This window comes from Cupressus sempervirens, chromosome 7, assembly GCF_028749045.1.
Source record: "Cupressus sempervirens isolate cs-2001-9-10 chromosome 7, ASM2874904v1, whole genome shotgun sequence".
Taxonomy (NCBI): Eukaryota; Viridiplantae; Streptophyta; class Pinopsida; order Cupressales; family Cupressaceae; genus Cupressus; species Cupressus sempervirens.
Genome location: NC_143124.1, coordinates 540,475,441 through 540,498,085, shown reverse-complemented (window position 1 = coordinate 540,498,085; position 22,645 = coordinate 540,475,441). Strand labels below are relative to the sequence as shown.

Genomic DNA, 22,645 nt, shown 5'->3' with positions numbered 1-22,645 from the left:
TTCTAGAGAAAGTATAGGGAGTATAACCCATAGAGTGACCCAGTTAATTTTCCTTGGACACATCAAATCCGGTAGACCATCTTGTCAAAAACAAGACAATCCTTGGTATAAATTAGGATCCACCAAAACAAGACAAGTTGATTTCCTTAAAGTTCTCAAAGCAGAAAAAGAAGAACCCATTAGACAAAGCAATCAACTGTAACCAACCAACAACACTTCAACACATGAAAGTCTAATAATGAATAGATTCAATAGTTGGTTGGGTTCCAAAGAACTTCCCAATTGAGGCACATTCCATAGAAGGAATTCTCTTGTTGACCAAGGCATCAACAATTTGAACCAAGACCGCAATGCCATCTAAAGACATCTCAATGGGAGAACCGTCCTTCTCATGAACAACCAAAAGGTCCTTATGCGATACAAAAAACTGAGAAACATCAACATCTTGCAACTACACAAGGAAGAAGCAAAAGGGTTAGTAAAGATGCCCACCCCATCATAAGGAAGAGGAAGATGTTGGAATGTAAAGTCATCCATCTAGTCATCTAGTTGTGGTTGAATCATCGAAATTCTCTTGTAACTTTGTAGACTTACTATAAATAGTAAGTTTTGTAGGTGGCTTGCCTAAAATAGTAATTTCAACAAATGTTTAACATGCAACTGTATGAGTCAGACTTACTAAATTTAGTAAGCGGTCTTTATTTCAAACTTTACAAGTCGCTTGTTATCTATAACTCAAAGTCATGATTGTTCATACATTTTGGAGACTTCTCTAACAGTGAAAATTCCTGAGCAATAAAATTTAAGAGATTGGTCTGTGGTTTTTTATTGGTATATTTTTACCAGGTTTTTCCATGTAAATATCGTGTATGTGTGTTTGTTCAATTCTGCAATTTTCTACACTGTTATTTTTCATTACAAAAGTTATCATAAAATAACACTTTAGGAAATAGGTCCTACCCTATGACAACATGTTCCTTGTTATCTAGAGAAAACAAAGCATTAAAAGATCTATGCACCATACATAGTTTAAACCCATCAGCAATCTTGATGGCTACTCTTTTAAAAAAGTCAAACCAACAAGCTCATGAAGGAAGATATGCGAGGTGGTCTCTCGAAACACACCCATATCAATACCAACCTCAACCTGTAATCTCCTCAAAAATATGAGAATCACAATAATAATAAAACTAACTATATTATTCTACCCTCTAAGTTAATCCCAATCTTAAGGACGTCTCCAAATCGGGCTTCATAGCTCATAGCTACTTTGTCGTCATCCCAGGAGCGCACCCCTTAAGATTCTTCTTAGATAGGCATCCTCTATCCAAGGCCAACGACATATGCATATGTTTAACAACATCGGAATATTCTGGGAACATGGAGAATGCTCGGCCATTGTGGTCGGTTCAAGGTGTTAATACCTTGCTACCCCCATGCTTCAAGTTTTATAATTCTCCTAATAGATTAATGTATTATTACTCGATTATCGGCCATGGCAAACAATGGAGATCTTAATATCTCTATGCTCCATGCTTCGATATCAAATCTCGGCCATGGCGGATAATGTAGATATTAATATCTCATATGCTCCATGCTTCGAGTTCACATTGATATCCATGGTGTTAACCCATGAGCTAACACAATATTATCCACAAGTAGTGTTCATAAATAAATTCATAAACATAATTAAACAAATATAATTCATAAACATACCTTTCTTACCTTCTTCTTTTCCAAGAGTCGCACCCTTTCATAATACAAATCCTTTGAAAAGTCACAACACTTAATAGTTATAATCCTTTCAAAAAATCACAACCCTTTATAACTAAAATCTTTGGAAAAGTCCCAATACTTTATAATTAAAATATTTTTGAAGAGTCACAACTGTTCATAATTTTGACCCTTTCAAAGGTTCACATCCTTTCAATATCATTGATACCTTTTCAGAAAGCCACTTTCTTATTTTCTTCATATTACTTTCCTCTTCCATTTTTCCTGTTGAACTCCTCTCCTCTTCTCTTCCTTTTCTCCCCTCTCTAAAATAAACTCTCCTCCCTTTTATATCTTAATTTTAAGGAGTCATGTCTATTTGTTAAACATCTCTTGAATTTTCATTAGATTTAGTTAATTTTATACTATTCTATGTTATATTATTTATTTACTTACTTATATATGTTTATTTTATTTATTATTAAATTATATTTAGAAAGTTAACATACTTTCTACAATATTGTCTCTTGTATTTTATTTTATTTCTTTCTTTCTTTACTCATTGAAATTTTATTATTTTTTAAATATTTAAAATATCGTACTAAATATTATTTTATTAATAATATAGAATAAATAATTATTATTTCCTTGGTTTATAGTTTAGTATTTTTTTTTAATATAACGTTATTATTTATTTAATAACATTATATTATCTAATTATTATTAAAATTCTATCTTAAAATGGGGATATGACAGTCCACCCTTCCTCAAATTGCTTGTCCTCAAGCAATTAGATAATTTCTTTTTTTGAGTTGAGATATATATTTCTTTTAATCCAAATTATTAGGTTTCTATCATGGATATGCTTGAATCCTTTCTAATAGTCATTAACTTTCTACATTAGTTGTTTTATATAAATTTTTTTTTCTAGATCCTCTTTAACCCTATAGGATGGCAAGATCATGCTTTGATACCATTGTAATGTCCCCACTAATAGGGTTGGTTAGGGACAAGCAATACCTGCAAAAATAAACGTTAGAATCACAACAATAATAAAACTAAATATATTATTCTACCCTCTTAAGTTAACACCAATCTTAAGGATGTCTCCAGATTGAGCTTCATAGCTTATAGCTACTTCATCATCATCCCAGGAGTGCACCCCTTAAAGATTCTTCTTGGACGGGCATCATCCATCCAAGGCTAATGACATATGCATATGTTTGACAACATCAGAATATTCTGGCAACACGGAAAATTCTCGGCCATGGTGGTTAGTTCAGGTGTTAATACCTTGCTACCCCATGCTTCGAGTCTTATAATTCTTCTAATAGATTAATGTATTATTACTCGATTATTGGCCATGGCGGACAATGGAGATCTTAACATCTCTATGCTCCATGCTTCGATATCGAATCTCAGCCATGGCAGACAATGTAGATATTAATATCTCATATGCTCCATGCTTTGAATTCACATTGATATCCATGGTGTTAACCCATGAGCTAACACAATATTATCCACAAGTTGTGTTCATTAATAAATTCATAAACATAATTAAACAAATATAATTCATAAACATACCTTTCTTACCTTCTTCTTTTCCAAGAGTCGCACCTTTTCATAATAAAAATCCTTTGAAAAGTCACAACATTTCATAGTTATAATCTTTTTGAAAAGTCACAACCCTTCATAACTAAAATCCTTTGGAAAAGTCTCAATACTTTATAATTAAAATATTTTTGAAGAGTCGCAACTGTTCATAATTATGACCCTTTCAAAGGTTCACATCCTTTCAATATCATTATACCTTTTCAAAAAACCACTTCCTTATTTTCTTCATATTACTTTCCTCTTCCATTTTTCCTTTTGAACTCCTCTCCTCTTCTCTTCCTTTTCTCCCCTCTCTAAAATAAACTTTCCTCCCTTTTATATCATAATATTAAGGAGTCATGTCTATTTGTTAAACATCTCTTGAATTTTCATTAGATTTAGTTAATTTATATTATTCTATGCTATATTATTTATTTACTTATATATGTTTATTTTATTTATTATTAAATTCTATTTAGAAAATTAACATACTTTCTACAATATTATCTCTTGTATGTAATTTTATTTCTTTCTTTCTTTACTCATTGAAATTTTATTATTTTTTACTTATTTAAAATATCATATTAAATATTATTTTATTAATAATATAGATTGGATAATTATTATTTTCTTGGTTTATAGTTTAGTATTATTTTTAATATAACTTCATTATTTATTTAATAACATTATATTATCTAATTATTATTAAAATTCTATTTTAAATTGGGGATATGACACAACCAACATAGGTCCTTGATTGAAGAGGCTGAAGATGGGGAGAGGAAGCCCCTACAAAAACTGAAATTTGGGGTAGGGGGTTGAAAATTCCAAAACTAGAGCAAGACTAGGCGAAGAGCAAGCACCTTTGAGTTAGGCTTCAAGTAAAGTGTCTAATAGAAGTTCATTAAACTTGTCACCAAAAGATGCTTCTCCAAACACCTTCAACATGGCTACAATACCATCTTCAAATTTGGAAGAAGAGAAACATTCATCTTTGAAACGACTATCAAACTTGTTATTAAAGAAGGAGAAACCATCTTGCATGACTCCTTTGCCATCTCTAAATTTAGTGGCTCCCTCTCTAGCATCAATCTCTTCCTCATCTCCACTTTCCTCCTTGCTGTCAGATTCTTCACTGGAAACATCGGTACCATCAGGAGTAGATGAGGAAACCATTGTACTTCCCCATAGCACATTCATCACTTGCTAGTAATAATGTTCTATGTTAGTCCTAGTATTAGTATTTTTATAATGTTTTAAAATAAAACTTAATTTTTTTTATTATTTTAATAAAATGGGCAGAATGGGACCTGTAATGCCTTATATAATATTTTATCAAAATGCTGAAGTGAGCGCTTTTGGTGGATTGTAGCTGCAACAGAGATCTTTATCTCTGATTTTGCTATATGTTTAAAATTGAGATAATACCTATGTATTGGGTTTACAGTTGGAGAAGATATTTATGATAATATTTGAGAAAATATTATATGAAGAGACGTGTCATGTGAAGAGTCATGTGTTTGGAAATATGAAAAGACTTGTTTTGTGGAAATTGAAAAGATCTTTAGTTGTGAGGTGAAGAGTCTCTATATTCTATATATCTATGATTACTTTGTGTGTATGTAACACTCGTATCAAGTTGAAAGTATTGTACTTGAACATTTTTATATCAATAAAAGAGACATTTTTCTAGTGTGTTTGGGTTTTTTCCTTCAAGCTGAAGGGTTTTCCCAGGATAAATGTCTTGTGTCTTTTGTATGTATTTTGTTCCTCTTTGTTCTGTATCATTATTTTTGGGCAAAACATTAACATGGTATCAGAGTCAGGGTGGATAAATGCAATAAAGGAATCGTGTATTTGTTCAGATTGTTTGAGAACCTTATAGGCAATTTGTAAGTGTTGAGTTATGTGATAGCTACGAGACAAATCCCTGTTTTCTCCTTGTTTTTGTTCACTATCTATATCCAACTGCTACAGTGTGAGCACAGTTCTCATATTCTTCTACTTGAGTCATATTCCTCATCATTTGTGCATTTCTCATATGCATTGTAATAAGCTGAAGTGTATGTAATCTCTATTTGGTGTTTAGTGACGTTTTCCATCATTTCATACTCTATCTTTGCATATTCATTGTTGTCTCAATGCATATTCTCTTCCAATATCTCTTATTTATTCTATTGTCGTGTCTTTGCAAGTGTTTGTGTGTTCCAGACTTGCCATAAGAAATTGGGATCTTAGCCGTTGATATGGCCTTGTATCTTATACAAAATCTTACGTGTCTATGGCACTCTCCAGCTCGTCAATATCTCTCTCCTAGTGGGTTTGGCTCAGTATATACTATTATTGACACCTTATTACATGTCATTTCAGTTTTGTATTTGTGACAGTGATTATAAGTTTTATATTTTTGACGTTTTTACCATAACGACAAATCAAGTTGTGGGCAAATAAAGACTAAATTGTATTGTTTTATCTTTATGATGGAATAATTATTATGTATTATTCTTGTGTTTGGATGGTGTGAGTATGTTCTCGTGAAAGGACACAACTCTTAGTTTTAAAACAAGAAGGTCTTCTTTCAAGGTCCTAATCGAAGATATACATGATAGTTTGTGATTTATTGTCTCTTTGTGTGCATGAGCAGCATCCTATTAGATTTTTTTAGTGTGTGTCATATATGGGTTCTTCTCTTTGTATCGTACTAGAAGAAATATTTTGTTAAGAACTTTGATCTAGTGTAATTATTGAGTTCTAGAGATTCGTTTGATAACAGAGATCATTTTAAGACAGGCTCTACCGAATACAATCTCCATATTTTTGCAGCATCGAGCATTGCCATCATTTCTATGACATTTTCCCAAAGAAATTATTCTCATAAGCGATCAAGGTCCATGTAAGTTTTGGTAATATGGATTTTGCGGGTGTGATTATTAAGATCAGCAATTGTATTTACTTTCAATAATGAGTCTTGGTTATTAAATTTGATTGATTTGCATTCCTTGGAAAGTCTTACGACTTGAGACAGTAACAAAGGACCAAACATGCAAAACTACTTATTGATAGACTGGATTCTTTTATTTTTTGCGAATCTAAATCTAAAGGATGTGCAATTTATATTGTGTGTCAGGACTGAAGATTCAACGTATGTTTTATTAAAGTGAGGGGTATCTATTGAGTATATTTTATTGGTTTTCTAATTTATATTTACATAATTATTATTATATGTTATGAGTTGATATTATCCAAGATCCTGTGATTTCTAACTAGGTTATTTCAAATGGATTAGTGACTATGTCAAAGATAGAACTTGAAGATTGGTTGATATGAATTATCATTGTGTATTCATTCATATTTGTGCGCATGCTGAGATTAGAGATGCGTATTCTATGATTACATCTTTGAATATTGATCCTGAACTGTTGTTATATCACTTGGAAGGGTTTATGCTTTTAGCATTGATTTCTATGATTGATTTTATGATTTTGTTAATAATTTCTCTTGGTTGCAGGACACATCAAGAAGTAATGGGATTATGAGAGATTATATGAAAAATTCATGAACACAGGAACAATTGCTTACAGTCATGGGACTAAATTGATGATACATAAAATAATATTCATAGGAAGTAATTTTAGCTTCAAAGGGAGGTTACATGACAAAGGCAGATGTCTAATTCCTTGCAAGCTAATGTGGCAATATAACTGCTAAAGCTCACGGTTTGGTCCAATTTGAATCAACTATCTCATTGTGGTGATTTGCTAAGAGGGAGTTTCTATTGAGAGGGAATCTCAACCATTCCTATTCATGTTGGTAATGAGTTCTTTGTGAGAGAAGTTTGAGGTGCAATCCCTTGTTAATGAGTTCTAGTGACAGAAGTTTGAGGTGCAATCCCTTGCTAATGAGTTTTTTGTGAGAGAAGTTCGAGGTGCATTCCCTTGTCAATGAGTTCTTTGTTAGAGAAGTTTAAGGTGAAATCCCTTGTTCCACCCTCCGTAAGTAGGTATGGTGGATCCACACTTTGTGATGAGGCATGGTAGAAATGCATTCTTCCTAGGGAGGAGTCTGAGAGGAAAGGCCTTGTTCCACCCTATGGAATGAGGCATGGTGGAAATACTTTCAACTCAGGGAGAAGCATGAGGTGGAAGCCCTCATTCCACTTTCTATGATGAGATATGGTGGAATTCATGTGTGACCCCATGAGTTTAATTTTATGCTACTATGATAAATTGTGTTATGTTGAGTTAATATGTTTTAATGAGAATCTATGTGATGAGAATTCATCATTGACATATGTGGTTGCAGCTATGTTTGTCTGCAATACTAAAGATCTCTCTCTCTCTCTCTCTCTCTCTCTCTCTCTCTCTCTCTCTCGCATGGAGGCGATGTTAAAGATTGTAGTTGCAATAGAGATCTATATGTTTGATTTTTATATATGCTGAAATTGAGATAATACCTATGTATTGTGTTTACAGTTGGAGAAGATACTTATGATAATATTATATGAAGAGATGTGTCATGCATTTGAAAATATGAAAAAAATTGTTTTTGGAAATTGAAGAGCATTCGGTTGTGATTCTATATATATGTATGATTACTTTTTGTGAATGTAACACTTGTATCAAGTTGAAAGTATTGTACTTGAACATTTTTATATCAATAAAAGAGATATTTTTCTGGTGCACTTGGGTTTTTCCCTTCAAGTTAAGGGGTTTTCCCAGGATAAATGTCTTGCATCTTTTGTATCTGTTTTATTCCTCTTTATTGTTGTGTATCATTATCTCTGGGCAAAAAATTAACATTTTAAAAGAAAATTTGAGCACCAAATTGGAGGCTATAAAAGAGGCATCGAATTAGATGACAACTGTGTTCTTTTGGTTCTAGTATAAAAAAACCTTGAGTGCAAAGATTTAGAAAACGAAAATCCTCTTTCTTTGGAGGAAAGAGTAGAGGATGAAAGTGCTTTGTACTTTGACCTAGTTTCACCTAGGAATTATAGTTGTGCATAGTAGATTGTAAATTGTTTTCAATTTGTTGTAGTACTACCCCAAGGAACAAAACAAGAGCACTATAGTGTTTAGTAGGGCACATGGCCTTACATTTCTCACTATATTTGTAATGTCCCCAAATTATTAATATCCACATATATCATAGATTACAATTTTCCTTCAAAGAAAGCTTTAGAGACACCTTTCAATTTGATTGAAGCCCCACAACACACTTAGGGTTTATTTATAATCATAATGTCATAGAGTTCTTTAATTAGAAATAAACATATATGAGGAATGTAGATTAAATTAATTGATTACTAGAAGGTGATCCAACCATAGAAGTAATAAGGCGGGTGACTTGATGAGGTGCCCCAGAAACCTCTTACCCTAGGCCAAGAGAGGATTTATTATCCCTCTTGTCCTCGTGCAGCCCGTGCCATAAATATGGGGTGGCATACCTCGTGTGGGGTCCTACCATCACTCTCTTGCATCTTGCCACTCCTAACTTTCTTGTAATGATTGAACGCCTATTTACCATGGTAGGGATTGTGAGGAGCATTCACAACAGGGCGCCTTGACAGCCTATCCTTCCTAAGCACAAAGGCAGTCCACTTTGTCACCTTTCTCCACATGGAGACTCACTAGTCACAACCATGAGGTGGTGTGCTTAGGTGGCCTCACTGCCACTCTCCCAACTATGACTACCTGATTTCCCCTACCATGGCTAATTGCAGCAGACAAAATTTACATGGTGTTTCACACATTAAATGTATATTACAAAATTTATAAAATGCGTACTATGTCACAGGTATGCAGATGCATATAATTTTGTATGCATACCCACCTGTACACTTTTCTATTATTTTCTTGAATCAATATCACTATACATATATGAAATCAGTGAAGTTAAGATTATTTGTACACACATGTGCGTATGCATCTGTGTATAACCAACCACAGCATCATAATTCTGTACCACGTATTTAATTTAGTTTAAAAAGGTCCTAAACAACTTTAATATGTAAGATATTACCACAGGATGCTTCTACTCAGATCACAGGTCTGAACGTAATCTATTTGTAGTTTTTTTTTGTTCTTTCTCCTCCCATTTCTTGATTTGATGATCCCCTAAGGAGGTGCGTTGTCCCATCATATATATGCTTGGCCCAATGGGAAAGATTATGTTTGGGGAGATGTGTTTCCTTAGATGATATCTCTATTAATAAAATGTACCTCTTCATGAGATCAGGTTTGACTAACTTCTGACTTCTATTTGTTCAATATTGCTATGGCTTCTTAACTAATCATATGGTTTATATGATCATAGATATCCTTAAGTTGTTAACTGATTAGTAATGATGACTAGTCATAGTCAATAATCTTTATACTTGTCAAAATGACATAATCAAAGTTGGCAATACTCGTTTAATGTATTTTCCATAGTCGGATTAATGATCTGCAGAACATATCAAGCTAGCTATCTTCAAAGGCCAATCATTACATATTAGTCTCTATTAAATCATAATTAATTACTTAAGGTATAAACCTAAGTTGCTGGTTCGGATTCAGGTTCAGATGCGGGTTCAAGATTCAGGTTTGAAATTGGTTCAAGATTTTTTTGGGGTGGGTTCAAATTCATTTTGGGTTTGTCCGTACAAAATTATATGTATGATATGTATATGTATATGTATGCAGCAGAAAATAAGTTCATACACCACTATGCTAATAGTAAAGCCATAGCAATATACAGCATCATATATATATATATATATATATGGGCCTGTTTGGCAGCGGGAATATGAGTTCAATAGGCATATGTAAATTCTTAAAATTTTGAATTCTCTGTTTGGGTGCACCAAATTGGAATTGCGAATAGAAATACTTATTCCAATTTGGCTAAAAAATGAGCATTTGCAATTCCACCTAAATAGGTCGAATTGGAATATGTATTCCTATTCCAGTTTTATTTATTTTAGAAAACATAAATTTTTGGGCCTGTGAATTCCCCATCAAATTCTGACTGAACCAAACAAGAATAGGAATATGTATCCCCATTTTCTATTCCAGAATAACAATTTCAATTCCCATATTTCTATTCCCGCAGCCAAATGGACCCTTAGTGTCTTAGCCCAAATAGCATATGTTTTCTCTTTGTAGCATTTTTTGTGGTCTATTTTAGGGTTGGAGGATTGGATTGACTAAAATAGACCAAAATAAACTTTAACATAGTAAAAAAATTCCATTTCTTGGAAAAATTCAGCCTGGGTCCTGCTGCAGATTAACTGCAAAATTCGTGTCCGGTTCATCTAACAGAATGTGGACAGACTTTTGCAAGAATATGATAAGGACCAGCCTTTTGCAAGAATGGGACCAGACTTTGGGCTTCCCAAGGAAGAATTTGGTAACATAGGTATAAACTAATCTCACCAAGGCAATTCAAAAGTGGCTGCCCCTATTTCAATTCTTATGATTCTTTATTCAATCCTTACCTTCTTAATCTCTAGTGGCATCTCCTGATTAGACTTTGCTTTCTACAGCGTTAGCCTTTTATTAAATCTTTCCCACGATAGGGATCAGCGGCAATCTGTAACGGTATCATCGGCTCTATTTCTCCATGGCATATGGAACATTTAATCTCTTTTCTCATGATTCTCGAAGGGGAATCAGACTGGTTGAATTGGTTGGTAGCTGGCATCACCTGTGGACACAAGTAATGACTCTAAGTTGCATGTTGGTAGCTGTGGAAGTCTCAAGGGATACAGTACATTCTTCTCTTTATAGAAATACATTCATTGAAGTAGAATTATGACACTTCCCTCTATTATGAAATCTTTAATAATATACCTCAAGGTCTGCCTTACATTGTTATTTGTGTGGCTTGCAACTATGATAGTTTGAAAATATCTTCCTCCTTTCAAGCGTTTGTTGCCAAGGAACTTCCAATTTTATTTTGCAATTTTGTCTCTTTTAGAGACTTCACAAAATTGATGTGAAAAGGATGGGGAACAGAGTTAGGGTTTTCAACAGAGGACATGACAATGCTGGGGCTGCTCCTCCATGATTAATAGCGGTTCAGCTCAAAAACCAATAAAATTCAGAATTTGGATGATTGCGATCAACACAATAGTTGATAATAGGAGAGTGTAGTTCTTTGTTTCATTTTCTTCTATTGATGGATATGGTAGTGGTCAATATGCCATGTCATGTTTATTTTCAATGGAGAACCCATATAGTTTTAAACCATTATGAAACTCATATATTTCTTCTCTCTTATATTGTCCCTATCATCCGATGCTAACTAAAATTTACAGTACCAATGGTACAGGTAACCATCACTACAATGAGTATTGATCACAACAATTTGTATCATCATTTATTATATTTACAACTGCAATTGTATCAGCAATTATTATATTTATAGCATCTGTTTGCAATACAGTTTTGATGTTGATTTTAGCCTCAACAATATTATACATGATGCTGCCTGTATCAAAGATATTGGTGGCATCACTCACCAACTATAGATGGGATCAAATGCCCCAGGGAACAAAACAAGAGAGTTAATGTGCTCAAGGACAATGACTTTGCATGCTCTCTATGTTGGGGTTACTTCATGAATTTTAGGGATTCATCTTAGAAAATGAGGAAAGTTAGAATTTGGATGATGCTAATTAACACATTGGTTGGTAGTGTTGTAATGTTTTGTAGGTATTAGACAAGTTCTACCCACTCACTCTTCATCTATCCACCATTAGTGAGGTTCTTTCTCCTCTTGACTATTGATGTTACTAATGCTTCGACTTGTGCTTCTCAGTGGACTTGGGGTTTTCACCTAGGCGATTCTTCTCTATCGTTGTTTTCATCACTCACTTTTCTTTCTTAACCAAAGGGATATTCTTAGTGTTCCACCCATGACTTCTTGATTTCTTCTTGTACATTTATCTTTGGTTATACAAGCATTAATTTATGAGGGTATCCTACTAGTGTCTCATTCTTCTTGCTCCCTCTAGTTTTGTTCTTCAAAGTTCATATCACTAGAGTATCTGATTTCTTAATAGTTCTTGGTTCCTTGCCTTCTAAAGGTCTTGGAGGATAATAAAGTTACATGCAAGCAACCTTGGCTATTTCAAATGGAGATGATCTACTTCATTGTCCACTATTAGACTATTTGAGATGATGCACTTGACAACCTCTTGCTGAAGAGCCTCCCTTCAAACATATGATATTCCCACAAGTACACCAAGTCCTGAGTTAGTTTGTCCATTGTGTATTCCTCTACTTCAGTTTTATTTAGTTACAGTTTTTTCACAAGTTCGCCCTTTATATTGCCATCCTATATGTCTATGACTTATAATTCTAGGATTTGTACCGACAGGGGTGCCAAATCTTTATCTAGTAAAGTCATGTTAACATGCAATGCAAATGAGAATGTACTTTACAAAATATAAAAATTCAAGTACAAATATAGTTCGTAGAAAGATAGAGCATTTATTGCATTCCAATGAAATGCAATAAGTACAAGTACGAAGAGATAGATTGCCATAAATAGTGTATTGGGTTTGTTAAGATTACTACTAACCACTTGTAGTTGGAAAATAAACTCTTTAATTACCACATATAACAATACTCATTTAGCCAACTATAATTATACTTTTGCCAACAACAATGTTACTTGATACACACAGGATTCAAGTCTAAATACATCTATTTTTCTGCCTCAAAACATTTATAATACGTGCAGGTTTAGGATTATGGTTTTTGTTGTTTATTGCATGGTAGCAAGATTGAGGAATCAAAATAATTCAAGGAACAAACACATCATGTAAGAAGATCAAGCTACAACACATGAAATGTCTAGGAGCCTAAAAGTGGGAACTCACTTCCAAACTATTCAATGGATTATTCTTTAACAAAAGAGGGAGAGATACCCTCTTGCATCCTTAACATAGTCTAGTGGGAGAGTAAAAAATTGGCAATGGGCATAAACAAATAATTTGAGTGTAATTGTAACTAGCATTCATCCTCCAAGAGGGATTCTTCTTTCTATTTCCATTTGTGAACAATTTGATTTTGAGGACAATAGATTGCTTGAAGAAGGTACATGAGGAATATAGAAGAAAGAAATAAACATTTCTCATTTACTTGATACAAAAATCAGAGCAATTTGTTATTTAGTGCTCTCAGACTCTCAGTAAATTTTTGTCTACCTTTTATCAAATTTTCCACCACATATTAATCTTTAAACATGTTACAATAAGTGCTTAACAAGTAGAATACTTTCCAACACGAATTTACTTTCTAAAGTAACATTCTTAATCTATTAGAAGTTAGGATTAACTGGAGTTGTTCTTGCCTATGAACTTAGCTGCACCAGTTTAAGGGAGATAAGTACTTGATTAGTTTGTAGTTGCACTGTGTTTGTGATATGTTTGTAGTACATGAACTGATTAACTTAACCTTTTCATTTAAGATAGCATTTACATTTGAAATTGTCTTTAACATTTTATCACTTTCCATTGATAACTTGTCTTTCATAATATGTTTGTAGTACATGAATTGATTAGCTTAACCTTTTCATTCAAGATAGCATTTACATTTGAAATTGTGTTTAACATTTTATCACTTTTCATGTATAACTTTTCTTTCATAATATAAAGGAATTTTGAGAAGTAAATGGATGTCTTAGAAAAAATTGAAATTTTTGTAACCATGGGTTTGCAAATAGAGGGGGACGTCATGTTATATCTTAAATTTGGTGTATGATCTACAGGATGTGTGCAAGAAAATTATGGCTTTTATGCAACATGGGCCATGGGCAGTTTGTGTACTTTCTGCAAATGGAGCCATATCTAATGCAACTCTTCGCCAACCATCTGTGTCAGGAGGCATTGTAACATATGAGGTTTGATTTCCCAGATGCTAAATATTTCTTATTTTGAATTTGTTTACATGTAGTTATTAACTATGACAATGGAAAATTGCAAGTTTCTATTTGAAAAAAGAAAAGGAATAGTATAAATGGTGAATTCTGTAAAGAATTTCTATTATTTGATCGCTTGTTTTCTTAATCATTTTTTGCAATACTTGAATCTATACTAATATTTTATTGCTTTCTTTTCTTTTGTATTTTCAAATTTTCAAATATCAATTCCTTTTCACGTAAACAAAATTGGAACCTCCATTGTATCCAACTTTTGCTTTCATTCTGTATGTTTATTTGAAGGTGTGATTCAACTTTGTACATTTTCAGGGACGGTTTGAGATTCTATCTTTATCAGGCTCCTTTCTACTCACTGAAGTGGGAGGAGCTCGCACAAGAACTGGTGGCTTAAGTGTTTCTTTAGCTGGTTCGGATGGACGTGTTGTTGGGGGTGGAGTGGGAGGCCTTCTCACAGCAGCAACCCCTGTTCAGGTGACATTATTGCTATCATTATTTTTTCCTGTACCAGTTGCAGAAATATCACTGTTGATCTCTAGATGTGTTTTTACTTCTCTTTTTCCAGGTTGTGGTTGGTACCTTCTTATTTGACAGCAAGGACCTAGTATGCATTGGAAATGATGAACCATCAATGGGTACTTCATCAGCTTGTATGCCAGGGGTTTCTCCTTCCCCTTCAACTGGTGTCATGCAACCTAGAGTTGAAGCCTGTGGTGGCAGTAATCTAGTCAAGAGTTGCCATGAGCAAAATGCTGGAAGTGGAAGTTACAATTTGCAATCTCAAGTCTTAAATATGACACCCCTGCAGTCAATAGACTGGGCAAGTCCCCGCTTTGAAGCTGAAGCAAAGAGTGACAGAGATGTATTGTTGGCAGGTTGGTACAGTGTAATTAAACCTTCGGTATACACATCCATTTCGTTAGTGTAAAACTAATAGTATAACTCTTGATTTCTTTTGTCTTCCTGACAAAATATTAATTTCTTGGTTAAAGTTGAATTGCTGTCATGATGATGATGATGGATGCTACTATTTAGATTTCAACATCATTCCCTTCTCAGTCTTGCTTTATTTAGAGCACTTCACCTTATAATTAAACTTCTGTCTCATACTTTTATGCATTTACAAATTACCGTTTCATCTGTGAGTATCATAAATATTAACCTCAAGAAGTATGATCTCAATATGAGTAATTGCAATCAATGAGATTTTCACCCGGTGATCTTACTTAATGATAAATTAAAAGATTTGGGATTTTGGTCACCGATATAGAATCCTAGGAAAAAAATTGGGCTTAGCTTCGTGAAGAGAATTTAAGCCATTTTATAACTTATTTCCATTCCTAGACTAATAACTGTGGTGCACATTTTAAAAACAAATAAGAGCACAATTTAATTATGAATGTGTTCTGCTATATATTTCTTGGAATGATGTAAGAAAAAATAAAAATAAACCAGATAGTACAGAAAATCATTAGGATTTTAACCCAGAAATCAATGATAAACAACAATTAGGGAGAGCAAAAAAGATGCAAGAGATGCACAAAAATATCCTAGGAAAACCCTTCAAGATGAAGATAAAAACCAAGCCACACAACCAAAAATATCACTTGATTGATAATAAAATGTTTGAGTGTACAATACCTTTCGCTTGAAGGGATATATATATAACACTTAGAGAGAGGCTTCACATTATAACCAAAGGTCTCTTGAGTTTCACAAAATGACTATTTTCAAATACAACTCTTCGTAGTTCCATGCCTCAACGGATGTTGAATGACACATGCCTTAATATTTAATATTAGAGTTAATCATAAATGTCCTTTTCAGCTGAAGGTGACCACAACAATATTAATGCCCGGAGATAAAGATCTTTATTTCAGCTACAAACTCCAGCACTCCCTCTTAGCGAGAGATAGAGCTTTAACTTAATAGTCACACAAGGCTACAACCAAAATCTCAATGATAAAATTAGATCTCATAGATCCAATAAAATTCATAGATTCTCTCAACTAAGAGAACAATTTTCTCATTGTTAATAATCATGGAATCACTCAACATGATAGACCTGTAACAATTTCTCATAATCATAGAATCTCTCAACATGACAATTCTGTAAAAATTCATAATCAACTTTCGTCATGGACTCACTCAACGTGATGTTGTCATGGAATCTCTCAACATGACAAACCTGCAAAAATTCATAGTCAACTTTCATCACGGATTCACTCAACTTGATGTTGTCATGGAATCTCTCAACATGACAAATATGCAAAAAATTCACAATCAACTTTCATCATGGACTCACTTAATGTGTTGCTTTCATAGAATCTTTCAACATGTCAAACTTGCAAAAATTCATAATCAACTTTCATCACAGACTCCTTCAATGTGATGTTGTCATGGAATCTCTCAACATGACAATTTAGTAAGGTTTACAACCAACATTTTATTAGAGATTCTCTCAAGGTGATACAGTCATGGACTCTTTCAACATGACTTCCAACTCCCATCAGGGAATCTCTCAATGTGATGACATCATGGACTCTCCCAACATGACTTCCAACTCCCCGCATGAAATCTCTCAACGTGATTACCATATAACTATATGCTCACTATCAATTTGTCATAAGTGAAAGAGTTATCATGTTGACCTTATAACTGTTATTAATTTCACATGAATAAGAACTCATAGTCAATAAAGAAAATCACCACTGAGATTTGTTTCCAACAAAAGTCTCAAAAATAAAAAATAAAAAATTAACAACATATATAAGAATGGTGGGGATACTCCCTCTCAACATAAACAACATTGATTATCACAAGAAGACATCTCATGAAACCTCCCTTTGAAGTGAAAACATCTCCCTCTCAATATGTATTATCAAAGCAACCTCCTTATATTCATGATCCTCTCTTGCTTCTTGTTGCACCCTACAACCTGTTAGAAAAGCTAGTTGCAGAAAACGCCTTCTAAATGCCAATTTACAATGAAATATAAATGATTGTAAATCTACTTTAGAACATTGAAAAAACAATATGCACACAAGATAAACAAAGGAAGCCACATTTAACGTGGGAAACCCTTTCAAGAAAAACCCACCACCCAAAAACCTAGAGAAACTTTGTATTATAGTAAACAATTTACATACAACAAACTCTCATTTCTAGACAAGCTCACAGGCCCAAATTGCCTTTACAATCAACCTGACTTTCACAGACTTAGCCTATTTAGCCCAACGAATCCCGCAGACACTTATACACTTTGCAATTCATTATGGAATCTGGTGCATTAACTGTCATAGAACAAAAATAGTTTTTGATAGTCCCAACGGTCACTCATCCATTTGATAGTCACTCCTCCAGTCGGTAGTCCCTTCAGCATCGGATCACTCCCTTTGGCATCAGGGCCTCAAACACTCCCTTCGGGCTTTGGTCACTTGTAACAACTTTGTCGTACTGCTTCACCGTACACAAACCTCACATTGGAGTGTCGTACATCTCACTTCCACCGTACACAAAAAACAGCATTGTGTCACCATATGATGACTCACCTCCACCATATGGTACGGTGGACTCATCGTACAGCGAGGTTCCTTGCACCATACGATGCACTTCGTCATCTTAACACAACCAAGGGGAAAGATAAATTAATTAATGATACATAGAATAAACTTATTAGATATCAATTCTGAAACAGAACACTATTCTTAGTGTTTAAAAAAATATCACAGAACACTAATCTCTTGGTAGAGTGGTGCTCAAGAGCTCAACTGTGTTGTATGAACCTTCACTCAATATCCCAAAATAGTGCTATATGTCGTGTCCATTGATTTTCTCCAACGTTCGCATTCCATGAGGGGGTGTTTGTGGTTTAGTTGTGGCTGTTTTTGAGTTTCCATAACCACCTAATTTGATTTTCTTGTCTGTTGGTTCCAATATCTGAAACGAGCACATTAATGATTCGTCCACACTCATCATTGCACCAGCATTAACAAATTTGCCACAGTAATTTGGGGCTGAAAACATTGTCACGAGTTGTCTGTCGACAAAGAATTTGTGACCATCCATAATAGCCTAATGTGTAGGACAAATAAGATCCAGGTCCTGCTTTTTGAGAAATTTAGGCACCCTATCTAGACCAAAGGTATATGATACCCCGCTATCATTCATACCCCATCCTTGAACATCTTTGCTAGGATCCAACCAAAGAAGATCACATAACAATCTCGTATTTGGAACACCTGTGGGACGAGGTATGTCTCTTATTTGATCCAAGTTGATTAGATTTGGTGAAAGGCCTCAATGCAAACAGAATCTGCATTTACACTCTTCATAGAATTCATATATACAATTGATTGAGGCGCACTCATGATTGCCTCTTAACAGGAAGTTCTCTGGGTATTTTATTTTGTAAGCAAACAAAAGGCATATTGTCTCTAGACTTTGCTTTCCACGATCCACGTAGTCCTCCATGATCAATAATTTGCTTGAGGTTGTAAGCGACCATACACAAAAAGTCTTAAAAGAACAAAGCATTTCCCATGAATGCCACCGCATATTTTGAATAGCCATGTGCAATAAGAAATCGCTAGCTATGACAAAAAAATTAGACATACCCCCTTCCTCAAGTGACGACAGATACTTAGAGGAAAAAATGAGGCAAGATAAATGAATTCAAAGGGACAAATAAAATTGAATGATAGACGAAATCAATAAAATGAACCGATGCCTTTAAAACTTAGTTGTCGATTTAGGATCCAAATCTGATTCGGGCACACGAATCGGATCCGTGGATTCATGAAAAAAAATTCTAATATGATTTGTAAGGATTCGTGTGTGTGTGTTTGTGTGTGTATAATGAGAGCAAAATAAGAGAGTGAAATTAAGAGCAAATATGAGGTGAAAAGTATTTGGATGTTGAATAAAAGGGTCATTTTATGGTTTGGAGGTAAAAATAATATTAGGAAAGTCATTAAATAAGTTTGACCCATTTAAAACCTTAGCCTGCCTATGGGTTCACTTTGAATTCTCAAGGATTCGTGCAGATTCATGGTGGATTCTTGAGGATTCACACCTGATTTGTGCAGATCCAGGTAGGATCCTTGTTTTATACAGTGGATTCATTTGGATTTTCTGACTCGCGAATCCAGATGAATCCATTGTGTAAAACAGGGATCCTGCCCAGATCTACATGAATCCAAATCCAGATCAGACCCGGATCCAAATCTGGCCTCTAGGCACGAATCCGGTAACTAGGCTTTAAAATAGAAATGACAATCTTTAACAACTGATAGCATATGACAACTAGAGTCAATCATTTAAAGTAGCAAGTTTTGAGAGTTGGGTACCCATGATCACTAGCATGTGAACAATGATGCCCAGCTGCAACTATGCCTCTACCCATAAAAAATCAACTTTATTGCATCCTTCAAGCCCTTAACTACCGTTGGCGATATTGTGAAGAGGTACACTCACACTTAGAAGAGTATATTCTAAATTGAGAGTGACTGTAGAAGAAGCTTGATGCCTGAATAGAAACTAAGATTTTGACCAACTGATATTGATTACCAAGAAAAGAAAAGGAGAAGAAATAACTCGACAGTGGCGGAGGACAAAAGGAAGCCAACTTGATGGAACCATAACTGAACAAAATTAAACAAGGAATGTTGCAATAGAGCCAAGACAACAATGTGCAATGCCAAATCATGCATATGAGATCCACCTCAAAACACTTAGAGAACGGTAATTTGACAAAGCTGGAGCGCGATATAGTAAAATCAACTGCAGATACAATTAAACATAGCTCAACCCAGAAAATTACTTCACTTGGTTATCCATTAAAAAAAGCATAGCACACTAAGAACAATTGATCAACACTTCTATAAAGATTATCACAAAGAGAGCAGATCGACTTCCTTCAATGCTGTTACCTAACCTTGCTCTGATACCATGTTAGGATTTTAGCCCAGAATTCAATGATAAACAGCAATACGGGAGAGCAAAATAGATGCAAGAGACACATAGAAATATCCGGGGAAAACCCTTCAAGATGAAGGGAAAAAACCAGCCACAACCAAAAATATTACTTTATTGATAATAAAATGTTGGAGTGTACAATGCCTTATGCTTGAAGCGATATATATAACACATAGACAGACTCTTCACATTACAACCGAAGGTTTCTTGAGTTTTCGAAAATATGACTATATTCAAATACAACTCTTTGTATTTCTGTCCTTTTCAGCTGAAGCTGACCACAACGGTATTAATGTCCACAGAAAGATCTCTATCGCAGTTACGAACTCCAACAGAAATGACCATGATAAGCTGTATGATATTCAGACTAAGATCTAGTCTGGCACAAATAATGGCTTCTCTGCTGTTTTGCTAGTGAAATAACCAAATTAGAAGCATTTATTGAACTTGAAATTAATCATTCCAATTCCTTCTCTAAACTCAAGGTTGCCCTTCCTTGCACTTTCGAAGTTTTAACTCAAACCAGATGGTCGAAGTGCTTGCCACAATTGCTTTGTTAATACATATGATGAGGAAAGTAAAGGACATAGAGGAAATTAGATTCTTTGTGATTTGCCATGATTTTCATCCAAATATGGCTGTGAAATCCAAATAATATGGTACCAGTGCATCTGGAATGACTAAAATGATTTCTTGCAAATGAAGCTATAGATATTAGAGGGTGAAGGATGAAAGAAATCAGACAGGATCTATAAGATACGATTTTAACATCTAATTCTATAGCAGCGAGTCAATCCTCTTCTAGATTATAAATAAGGTCCAATTTGTTCCTATCCATACGATTTTATATGGCAATTTATATTCTATAATCTATATGTGATTGCAAGCCATACCAAGACCATGCTCTTCTGGCAACCTATTGAATTGACTCCATTAGGACTGGCTGTCCAAGGTAGGTATCTGTTTCCACAAACCATCTTGAAAAAGAAGATTTTTACATCATGAACTCCCAAGAAATCATGTCATGTAACATGCAAACACCTATACACCGGCTTTGAAATGTTAGTATTACCAGAAGATAAATGATAAGTAAGCAACATGTGGGTGCCTAATTTCTGCTTGTAAGTTATGTGCAATTACCTAGTATAGCATAGTTGTGAGAAATAACAGAAGAAGCTACGCCGGCAAGTGTTCTGATTATCAAATCTGTAACTGTGTCAACACCATAACATATGAACATTAGAGTATAAAATTCTGCAAATCCGTGTTGGAAAGTGGAAGTAAAATAAGATTTTTACCCAAATAAATAAATAGATATAGTTACAAGTATTATTTACAGTGTAAAACGACATAAATTAGACATGGTTAAGCACAAGGCTTTGGAAAAATTGAAATTGGGCTTTGAAGGTTTTGTATTGTTTCTTATCCAAAACTTCCATCTTTTAAAAGAAGAGGCAAGAGACGTGTCTATATTAACTATCAAGGGTCGAGAGAAGGAATATGCAGTACAGTCTGACCAGATAACAAACTTTCTTTGGATTGCAGTACAGTCTGGCCAAATAATAAACTTTATTTGTATAGATGTATTGCTAAGCTTTTTTTTGCCTATGCAGGAAGAGGAAAAACCATGGACCATGTTGATGGAACTCAATCTATCCAAAGAGATGAAGAATGAAGACCAGAATTTAATATATGAAAACTATCATTTTTTGAGAAAATATTTCAAATGCAGGATCATCTAGTGTGGTTCTTGGTTGACACGACGAGAAAAGAGTCTCTTATCACAGAGAAGTTTTTGTCACTTTTCGATTTATTGACATTTTCCATTATGTGCAAATTATATGAGTTTCCAGTTCATGGGAATCATCTCCTTCCCATTTGAAAAGTGTTGCATTAGATTCAGCATTTACCCCTGTGCAATTTAGCTTGTGTAGATAATGGCTAGCTATACGAAACTATTTGTTGTAGTTCAGTTCTAGGCATATGTCAAATATAATTGTTGTAGATCTAATTCTTCTTAAAAGCCTTTCTTATGAAGTAATACATGCCCTTTTGTCATTGATGCCTGTTATTTCAATTTTTAGCTCATCCCTTTACTGTGCTGATCATTTGATATCTCAAACTTGTAGTGCATACATTTCGATGACACACACTGAATAACATAAAGCTGGCATTTTTAGTTCTTGCCATGGGCAGGAACTATTGCATCCATTAGATGCAATAGTAATTTTTAAATAGCCAATCAAAGTAGAGAATTTTTAAAACATGTCTATAAACTATAGTTTTAATTTTTCTATCTATTTAAATGATTGAAACAAAATAAATTTTCTGTTCTCTGATTGGCTTAGAGGAGCAATAATAGTAAGGAGTAAAAATAATTTTCTTCATAAAAATTAAGAATTTTGTACACTCTATTTTTAATGCATTAATTATATCA

The 22,645-nt window shown here is 34.1% G+C and overlaps 1 protein-coding gene across 1 annotated transcript in view; it reads left to right on the top strand.

Moving 5' to 3' along the window:
- The window catches only part of LOC149547897 (AT-hook motif nuclear-localized protein 10-like), a 93,152-nt gene extending 70,886 nt beyond the window's left edge, over window positions 1-22,266 (top strand). The window contains exons 3-6 of the mRNA XM_089791948.1: window positions 14,065-14,196; window positions 14,545-14,706; window positions 14,798-15,107; window positions 21,822-22,266. Of these exons, the coding sequence (XP_089648074.1) occupies window positions 14,065-14,196; window positions 14,545-14,706; window positions 14,798-15,107; window positions 21,822-21,883 (666 nt within the window). The 3' untranslated portion in view covers window positions 21,884-22,266. The remainder of the gene's footprint in view (window positions 1-14,064; window positions 14,197-14,544; window positions 14,707-14,797; window positions 15,108-21,821) is intronic.
- The last annotated feature ends 379 nt before the right edge of the window (window positions 22,267-22,645 follow it).